Below are 10369 nucleotides of genomic sequence, written 5' to 3' on the forward strand. Positions count from 1 at the left end.
AGCATACAGCTAACATACTGAATCACCTCTATATGCCCCTTTTTTCTGAAACAACACTGTTGCTACAGAAACATCTGAATCAAAAGGCAGACAGTAATCCTGAAAAGAGCAATTGTGCAGCAAACTACAGCAGCTGTTTAAACTTAATGAACGATTCCTCGCGTCTGTGTTACAATTAAGTGATGCATTAAGATTTTTCCAACTCTGCGTTTTACCAAAAGACTCAGTGGTGCTGTCAAACCAGCGTACTCAGGGACATAGTTTCAGCTTTTGGCAGTCAAACCCAAAAATGACAACAAATCTTTGTTTGGGATGATGTAAAATGGCAGATTTTTGTGCAGAAAAAATATGGGTTCCTGTTGTTGAAATAACTATTCCTAAAAGTAACTTTTATTCTTCAATCTGTTTTTCATTTTACTCACTTCGACACCTTTTTCTGCAAGATGTAAAAGAATAGAGTTGGTAACTTCAATACATGCAGTTGCTGTTCGGGCTGTAATCAGAAAGTCATCAACATACTGAATTAGGTTCACATCCGCTGGCAACACGCAGTCCTGGAGCTGCTGTTTGAGAACCTGATTTGAGAACCTGACCCGGGGATAAGGCAAAATCTTGAGGCAACCTGGTGTCTCTCAGTTGCAGATTCTTATAAGTGAACGAGAAGACATCCCTGTTGTGTTCAGCCAGTCAGCTGTCAGAGCTCCCCTTCACAGGCAGAATGGGGGCTGGGACAGCAGTAGGTTGCTAATTTAGTGGTTGAAAAGGAACGTTTTACAACACCTCCCTGTTCTTTAGTCTGATGACTTGAGTGCAAAGGTAGAGATATGTGAGATACATCTTCATCAGACATTTCATAAATGTTTTAGAGGAAATGGTCCATATTTTCCTTCTACATATTCCTCAAACTGTTCCTGAAACCAATCTGTTTGTTTTCTCAATTCTGTCATAAAACAAAGTCACACGTGGCAGAGCAGGTATTAGGCCGCAAGGAGGCAGGGCCCGAATCCAGGGTTTCCAGATGAGGAAACTGGACCTCACCCCAGCACCAGAAGGGGTTTCAGGCTCAATGAAGCCCTGATAAATGTCCACACAAGGCTCCTCTACAGACTGCAGTAAATACTGATGTGCTTCAGGGCCATCCGCTGCATGCAGTGTGGGTCCATCTGGAAAAGTCACAACCAATGTTGCTCCCAATGCAATCAAAATGTCTCTGCTGAGTAGATTCACAGGTGTGTCAGGCAAAACAACCAATGAATGCAACAGTTTTTGTTTTCCAACCATAGTGTGAAGAGGTATAGGCACAGGCAGAGTCTGTTTCACCCCATCAGAGAAGACATTTTATTGGATGGAGGAATATTCAATGTGGAAGAAGTGGCTTCAGTGTTCACAAGAAATAGCAAGGTGTCCCTTTAATTCCACTGGAACAATGGGTTCTGCCTTTTTCTCATTGTCTGGACCTCTCTGTGGGTGTGTCACTGTGGTATGAGTGCTGCATTGTGCAGTGACAGGAGCTTGTTGTACCAGACGTTGATACAAGTATGGAGGAGCTTCTTCTGGGTGTGCCCATAGCTGCGGGCTCCATGATCCGTCTGCCCACATAGTAGGTAGGTGGAGGAATCAGCTCCCAAAAGTTGTCTGAAATCTCCCAATGCTAAAGTTATACCAGCTAATAATCTAACTCTTCTAACCATGGCCTCAGTAAACACAGTTATATTCCCGCACTAAAAACATTGTAAAAGTTCATTTGTGTCACAGAAAGTGTAATTTTTCACAGTTTACTCTCAGCTTTTACCACTGTGGTCCGCCATGGCTGCCCCTGTTTGACCAAACCGCTTCGACCCGCAATGAATCATGGGAAAAGATGGACCGCGAAGGATACTCACAACGCATCCTTCAAATCGGGGAAAAGAAGGACACATTTGTCGGCAGCCTTTGACAGACCTTCCGCGCCGCGCTGTGATGTAATCAGCCCACAAGTACGCACTTGGAAGGATCCAGCCCCTGAATTGGGACACACCCTCAGCCTGCACATGGATCCTCCTCTTTCCTGTATATTGACCAATAGTAGAGGAGCTGGAGAGAAGAAGGCAGCCCTCCTCATTTGCATAATGAAGCAGAAATGCATACGGTAAAGGAAAAAGAGAGACGAGGAAATGTAAAAAGAACAAAGGCATGTGTAAGGAAAAGGAAAATGAAAATATATACATTTCTTGATGAAAGCACATGTCTAAGGAAAAGCAAAAAGAAAATATATATACATTTCTTGATGAAAACGCATGTGTAAGGAAAAGGAAAAACAAAATATATACATGTCTTGATGAAAACGCACATTTAAGGAAAAGGAAAATATATAAATTTCTTGATGAAAATGCATGTCTAAGGAAAAGGAAAAACAAAATATATATATATTTCTGCTTTTATTTTTAATTTTGTCAGGATCTGTCCTCCATACAAACCTGGCTCCAGAGAAATTTAGCTCTGTGCTGTGGCTAATTTTGGGGGGGCCCAATAAACTGTATTTTTGTTTAATATAAATATGTGAATAAACATTTATGCGGCCTTTTAAATTAAATAACCGTGATGTTTATTAATACAAAATAAAGAATAATGTTTCATATAGTGGCACGTAAGTGTGCAGCAATCACCAGAAAATGCTGAGTAATTATGCTCAGGTTTCCATAAACTTGCAGATATCTTAGAAAATAATCAGCACTGCATTATAATCATTGTGTTTAAAACATAAACTCCAGAAACCTAAGGTCAACTGCACATGAACCTCTCCTGAAGAGACATGGAAATATATATTTTTTAAACATTGGACATTTTAAACATTTCCACTCTTTTTATTTTTTGCACAAACCTTAAATGCCATCCATTGGTAGAGTGTCTGAGTGCTGTGTCCAAATTCAGGGGCTGCATCCTTCGAAAGACTGATCTACGTAGGCCGGGTCCTTCCATGACCGCAAAAACCACGAATGCCATAAGTGATCGGCTGTGAATTTGAACGGTCTGTTCCCGCCCTTACCTCAGTGTAACTTCTGTCACCTAGAAACCTTGACAGCGTGAAGCACAGAGCTGTGAAGCCATAAAGAGGGAGCCCCTGCCGTCTCCACTGTAAATAACTCCACGTTTTTTTTATTATCTTTTTCTCACAAAGTGAAAAAGTTTTTTGCAAAACAGAAACTTTTATTTGAGCATGTCAGAAATCTTTGGTTATGAACTTTAAACTTCTGGTTTTAAAGCTCCCTTTCTTCGGTTGAAGCTCCCTTTTTTTGATTGAACTGAGAACATGAACATCCGGGGCTGGCCTAAGCAGGAACAATGTATGACATCTCTTTATTGGTTTGTGCTGACTAAAGCGACAGCGTCTGATTGCACTGCAGGTAAGGCTTCAGTGAGTGGACATACTAGGAAAGAGTAGGGTACAAAGACAGTGAGTGGTAAGTAATCTTTACAAAATCATGTTGTTCAACAGCCAAAGTGTCTGTCATTTTTAATAGAAGAATATCCTAACACAACTCATGACAAAATACTCTTTAGCATTGCTTTGTCTGCAATGCGTACCAATTAAAGCATTACATAGCAAATCTCTAACATTTGTATTTGGGCATTTATAACTTGAGAGACATTTAACAGTGTAAGTTTTATTCTGAATTTTGGACATTTATTCTAAAACCACTTCCCTCTTATGTAGCCAGACCTCCAAGCCTGAACACAAAACAAGGATTCTGTATTGACACCTTCCTGTGTTATACATTTGCTTTAAATGAGGAAAGACACAACACCTTCTTTCCACAACTGTCTTTAGCCCATTTCATCTCATTTCAGTCTGTGATCTCTCTTCCTATCAGATGAATGGTCAGAATGGGGGGCTAAACTTGACCCATTTCCGTTACACCTCTGATCAAGAAAGTACAGAGCTGTAATGGCCATTAGATGTAAGAATGAAATGGGATTATTCTTCATCTGTGCATATATGGAAGAGGCTGTGAAATGGCAAAGGTCTTTTCTAAAGAACCAAGCTTTTAGCTTATCTGCTAATTTTGCTGGCTGCAACTTCTCTGTTTTAGTTGGTTTCCATCAATCCAGAATAATATTGACTGGATTTTCGGTATAAAGGTGTTTCAACACTTTTTCTTACTAACTGCTCTATAGGTCCTAGCTAACAGTATTAGTACAGGAATATTTAATCTTTTTCATCATCTATCTAAGAGCAGAGTTTTCTTTGTCTTTGAATGAGTGAATAATATAAATCTGAACTTTATAAAATCACAAAAAGTTGATGTCCTTCTGTTCATAGTCTCCTTTCAAAAGCTAACTATTATCTCTCACTAACCTACTTATTGTGTTTTTTTTCCTTGGGCTGTTCTTTGGACTTCTTGCTGCTTACTCTTTGTTTTTAACAATTTCTCATCATACCCGTACCTACAAAAAGAGGAGTTTGCAGTTAATTGTGCCTCATTCTAGTACTACATTGCACCAGAAACATTTATACCATTTAAACATCTTTATTAATTCAGTTCTTATTTAAATGTCCCACATTACATATGATTTAAAAAGATTTGACCAAGACTTCTTAATTATGACAAAAATAAACTAAAGGTAGGCCTACATGTAAATGTTGAACCTGGGCACAGTATATGATCATTTGTGTTGTTTAATTGGTAATGAATATCATAGAGTCTCAGATTTTATGAATAAAATATATATTAATTAGCTAAACCCCCCAGGATATTTGATTAATATGATTCAAATTTGCAAAACTGATCAAAATTAGGTTAGGAAACTGTTCACAGTAAAGAAAAAAGTTTCATTGTTCAGACTATTTATTTCATTGCTTACGGCTAAATATGACATTAAAAAGTAAATTCATGATACAAGATTTTTAACTGTAAGGTAAAAAGTGACACATCTGTGAGCTGCAGCAAAGCCCCATGCTGACAGAGCCCATCACATTTGTGTAAGTGCATTCAGGTAGTCACTGTACATTTACATTTACATCAGTGCCAAAGAAGACATGGAGAAGTGCAGCAAGAAGAGAGAACCCCAAGGAATGAGTGAAAAGACTCAGGTTTTCACCACTGTCAAAATACTATAATCAGTGGTGGGAGGGGTATTGGTAGCACAGGTCATAATTCACAGTGAAACATTTAGATTCGACTACTGCCAACAAGGACATGAAGAAAGGATGGAGAGAGCCATGAAGTGAGTGAATTGGCTCAGGGTTTCACCACTGCAAAAAATACTATCGTCAGTGGTCATAATGGTAGTAGAGGCAGGGGTAGTGGTAGCACAGTTGAAGTATAAGTCACTGTCCGTGTCTGGAGAGGTGAAGGTAACAAAGCCTGCTTCCATCCCAGTGATGATGTCACTGATCCATCTCTGGTACTGTGACACTCGAGTGTAGACTCCAGGTTTCATTGGGAGAGCACAGCCATCACCAAAACTCACAACTCCAGCCTGGACCCACACAGTGCCATTTTGTAGCATTAGTGGTCGCCCTGAGTCTCCCTAATGAGAAAAAAGTAATACATTAATTAAAAGGAATTTAAAGAAATTCTAAGGTGATACATTTCAATTTTTTGGGTGCAGCGGTGGTTTTTCTATTCTAAACCATGGATCAAAAATAAAATTTTTGATCCATGTTTTAAAGAGAATATATTTACATACTATATCAAAAACATAGAAAATGAAATTATTGCTTTTGCTTTGTCAAATTTACTTGATGAAAAGGACCAAACATGTTCACCTTTAACCATAAAAAATGTTCACACACACAATGATAGTCACCTGACATGAGTCCTTCCCTCCATCACTATATCCAGCGCAGATCATGTTCTCATTTATATGTAACGGTTGATTGTAGCATGCACACCTATTGTTTCCAACAATTGGTACATTTACCTCCTGCAGAGTGTTAGATGTTGATAGATTGTCTAATTGAAGAGAAAGGAACAGCTTATATGAAGAATCAAGAAGAATTGTTTAATCAATTAAATATTGTTTCCTACCTGTCATACCAAATCCAATAACCCAGCTATCCAACCCATCATGGAAAGTGCTGTCTTCAGAAGCTAAGCAGATTGGTCGGATGTAGTGGGTAAAACTGACAGGAGCAGAAAGCTTCAGAAGACAAATGTCATTGTTGTTAGTCCTAGGGTCATAGTCAGGATGGCAGATGATTTCAGCGAGTGTTCGATTCACTCGATCAGGGCTGGAGACATCTAGTTGTAAAACACCCAGGTGGATGTCTGTGACGTTAATGTCATCCCTTAAAAACAAGGCAACAAAACAAAGTACAGTCATAACTTGAAATTTTTGACCTGATAGTTCACTTCGTAAACGGTTGTCAAAGATATTCGTCATAGAAACAAATTTAGGTTTATCTATTATTTTATTATGCTGGTATTGCTGAAACAGGGCTTTGAAATTATATTTTAACTTCTCTGCAATCAAAGCATTTCAATCATAGCTCAATAATAATAATAATATTAATAAAAGTGAGGAAAATACTTATATCCTAATATAATTCTTGATTTGTATTGAACATGCATCAACTTGCAACTTGGCTCTAATAGACCCAAAAGCAGGCACATTGGCAACAAAGTTTCCAAGAGTTTAAAGCCTTGTAACCAAAACTTCTTTCTTCAACAGAAACAATGCTTCTCTAGGAGAAGGATTTTGTTATCACTGCTTATTATGAATTCTACCCAGACCATGCTCTGTCAAATTTAGTTAGGGGGTTTTCCATTTGTTGATGTAACGTAAAAAAAGCTAGTCAGTCAGTCATATTTAAATTTGTTGGATAAAATCAGACAGTGGCAACTGGGTTTTACAGCGACTTCTTGGTTGGTGTAGAGTATTGTCCACATCAACATGTTATTCAACATGCTTTAAAGCTACATGATTAAATCATCATTAAAACATTTCACTTCTTGTTCTCATTGGCTGTTTTAATTGATGTAACCATATATATGTGTTGAGAAGTGGATTGTGATTACACTTATTAACATTGGTGTTGCTCAAATCTTGTATCTTAAAATTATGCCAATTTCCTTTTTTTTTAAAAGATCTCAGATTTGGTGGTTTGGAGAAGCCCTAATTCTGTGATTATAAATCAAGCTTTAAATAACTTTTGATCACCAATGCTTTGTCGCAATTTTGCTTCAAACTGCTGCATGTCTTTATGCTAAAATATGGTGGCAAATCCACCATATTTTAGCATAAACACATTCGCCAAGGGGAAGAAGTTGATGCTTGGTTATTAAAAAAGACATACATGGCAAAAGACCAAGCTAAAACTCATGGATGTCAGACAACAGGGACTAAAGATAAATGCAAAGTGAAAACTGTTAGGCTATTAAAAAAGCTTCAACATAATGGAAGAATATAGAAAAGGTTAGCGAAGCTGGTGAGTGATGCCTTAACAAAGATGAATGCACAGAAATTCCTTCTGTCAAAGGCCAACAATCTGAGGAGATTGGTGAATACAGAGTCAGTGAACCAGATTAAGAACCAGCAGCAAAGGCAAGAAAATCCAGGTTAAGACCATATAAAGACCATTTCCTAAACTATAGGTTTGTAAATTATTGCAAGAACCATGATGAAGTGTGCAATATACCACCAAACAATTGCAAATTAGAGTTTAAAACCAGCCAAATTAAAGAGACATTTGGCAACATTTCACAGGGAGTTGGCAAAAAACACTAGATTTTTTTCAAAGAAAGGGGCAGGAGATGAAATCGTCTGCTGGTCTTCTTCACAAAAATGTGACATAAAATGACAAAGCTCAGCTGGCATCATAAAAGGAAGAATTCTGACCAGAACATATGAACTGAGAAATGAAATTAACGTGTTCCCCATTTGCTGATCTGTTTACTGATGAACAGTTTCCTACATTGTTATTTCTGGCAGATATGTTTTTATTGCTCAATGAACTGAGCTTGAAACTGCAGGAAAAGCATGATCAAATTTTCCAAACAACTATGAATGCCACAGTTTAAGGGCTTGAAAATGTAGAAATCAGTCATTTATAATAAAATGATTTTGAATAGACGTGTTTGGAAAACTGTTAACAAATAAATATGCAACGTTAACCTTTCACCTACTTATGCAGTGAGCAGCGGTCAGCACCCATTCATTGGTGATCAGCGATCCTCCACAGAAAGGGAAACCAAATTGCTGCAAACTCGCCTGCCAGGGCCACATTCCAGGATCTGCATCCTGACCCCCAATGATTCGGTTCTTAGTAATCACTCTGCCACATTCTGACAACAGAGAAAAAAACTAAATGTAAGAGGGCATATATGCAACAAGTAGTCCAAATTGTTAATTTCAGCTACAGCTAATCCTGTTTTTGCATTATGCCCATATAAATGTTAGAGAAAGTTTTCATTAATCAATCAAAAAGAGTAAACACTTTTTAGATATCATAGTTTATGTGCAGTTTGCTGATATTTATGTGCTTCGTTTGCGTGGTCTCTTTAAGGACATTTAAAGACAGTTCCTCATGTCCCTGCTTTCTCTCTGCTCATTAGTTTAATTAGACATATTCCACACAGTCTTCCTGCAGCCTGTTCCAGTTTCAAGTTTCTGGTTTTTGTAGTGCAATGCTTCAGGTGTTTATAGGTTCAGAATTTTTTTTAAACATTTTTCATTTGAAAATTGTGTCCATAAATTCTACTTCAGGCATATCGGTACTTACCCTTTTTTGAAAATTGCTCACTACCTAATTTTATTCAATGTAATTGGACAAGTAGGTATCCTTTTATTATTGTTGGCCAATCGAGCAAGATTAAGGCTCAGTAACATATCAGGTTTGACAGGATGGGACATTCATCAGGCTGTTTGGTAAGGGAAGAGAGTTTTCTACAGAGCTTTGTATAATTTGACTGTAATTTGTTTTGTGAGCTAATTTGGGATTTGTACTCGTACTCGTCGTCTTCCGCTTATCCGGGACCGGGTCGCGGGGGCAGCAGACTCAGCAGAGATGCCCAGACGTCCCTCTCTCCAGACACCTCCTCCAGCTCCTCCAGGTGGAGCCCAAGGCGTTCCCAGGCCAGCCAAGAGACATAGTCCCTCCAGTATGTCCTGGGCCGTCCCCTGGGCCTCCTCCCGGTGGGACGTGCCTGGAACACCTCCCGAGGAAGGCGTCCAGGAGGCCCCTCCTTGAACCGCCACCTTAACGTGGTGGAGGGTTTGAGTGCTCAAATGATCCTAGAGGTTATGTTGTCTGGGGCCTAAATGCCCCTAGTAGGGTCTCCCATGGCAAACAGGCTCTAGGTGATGGGTCAGACAAAGAGTGGTTCAAGAATCCCTCATGAGGAGCAAAATATCGAGGCACGTGACGTCGCCCGGTACGGCGGAGCCGGGGTCCCACCCTGGAGCCCAGCCTGGGGTCGGGACTCGTCGGAGAGCACCTGGTGGCCAGGTTGCTCCTCGCGGGACCCGGCCGGGCCAAGCCCGAACGAGAGACGCGAGGCCATCCCCCAGTGGGCCCACCACCTGCAGGGGGAACCATGAGGGACCGGTGCAAAGAGGATTGGGTGGCTGATTTGGGATTTGTCTGAAATCTAAATAGTGTGCTTTGGAGAGATGCCACTCAAGCTGCGGCACCAGAAGTGCTCATGAACTTGTCTCTGCAAACCCTGAGGTCTAACTGCGTTCTATCTGTGGACAGAGAGCCAGATGGTCCTCAAACCTCACCAACCTGGACAAATAGGTTCTGAACTGACCACATATAAAGGCAGTGATTTCCTAAGGCAACTGTGAGTACAACTGAACAAAAAAAATATAATAACCCACCTCAAATGAGCTTCAACAAGCTCACCCAAGAAGTAGTACCAACAACTAAGCATTAAAGAACTGAAATATACAAGATCTTTTGCTTGATTTGTTTATATTTGGGTAATAAATATTGTTACTCTCATGTCTCAACGGTTTGGAAGTGGTTGCCTATCTGGAGTTTCTGTATTTCAGATAGAAAAATGAGCCTTGCATCTGTTGCAATATAAATAAATCAATGTAAATAATTCATTTGTTATTAATACATGCAGATGCCTATATCAGTTGTTGACCGAGGTTTTCAGTGTCAAAAATTCCTTTAAAAGATGTTTTAAAACATGTGTTTCAAATTAAAGTACATAAATAGTCAAATGCCTTTCTCTAAGTGTTTTAAAATTCAAGTTAGGTTTCATACGCATGGTAAATGATAATAAAAAAAATAAATATACATAAAGAAATTTTGAAAATGATAAGAAAATGATAAGAAAAAAAATAAATATACATAAAGACATTTTGAATATTATTTCTTACCACTGTATAACAGAAGGGTCATCAGAACATACACGGACATCTTCTGGAGAGCCAT

General features: G+C 39.0%; 1 protein-coding gene across 1 annotated transcript; it reads right to left on the reverse strand.

The window, feature by feature from the left end:
• Positions 1-5160: 5160 nt before the first annotated feature.
• On the reverse strand, positions 5161-10369 carry LOC124880334 (serine protease 27-like). The gene is made up of 5 exons (XM_047385377.1): positions 10315-10369; positions 8105-8267; positions 6012-6271; positions 5791-5936; positions 5161-5511 (listed from the first exon to the last, which is right to left on the reverse strand). Exons 1-5 carry the CDS (start codon positions 10367-10369, stop codon positions 5161-5163), a joined length of 975 nt encoding a protein of 324 aa, XP_047241333.1.

This window comes from Girardinichthys multiradiatus, chromosome 14 (genome assembly GCF_021462225.1).
Source record: "Girardinichthys multiradiatus isolate DD_20200921_A chromosome 14, DD_fGirMul_XY1, whole genome shotgun sequence".
Lineage (NCBI taxonomy): Eukaryota > Metazoa > Chordata > Actinopteri > Cyprinodontiformes > Goodeidae > Girardinichthys > Girardinichthys multiradiatus.

What these genes read in the sequence shown, in the direction of transcription:
- LOC124880334 (XM_047385377.1), bottom strand. Translation starts at nt 10,369, where the DNA reads ATGGCTCTCCAGAAGATGTCCGTGTATGTTCTGATGACCCTTCTGTTA. An exon ending in GCTGCTCACTGCATAAGTAG is followed by an intron (nt 6,272 to 8,104) that starts GTGAAAGGTTAA and finishes CTTGTTTTTAAG; the next exon opens with GGATGACATTAACGTCACAG. An exon ending in GAGGGAAGGACTCATGTCAG is followed by an intron (nt 5,512 to 5,790) that starts GTGACTATCATT and finishes TTTTCTCATTAG; the next exon opens with GGAGACTCAGGGCGACCACT.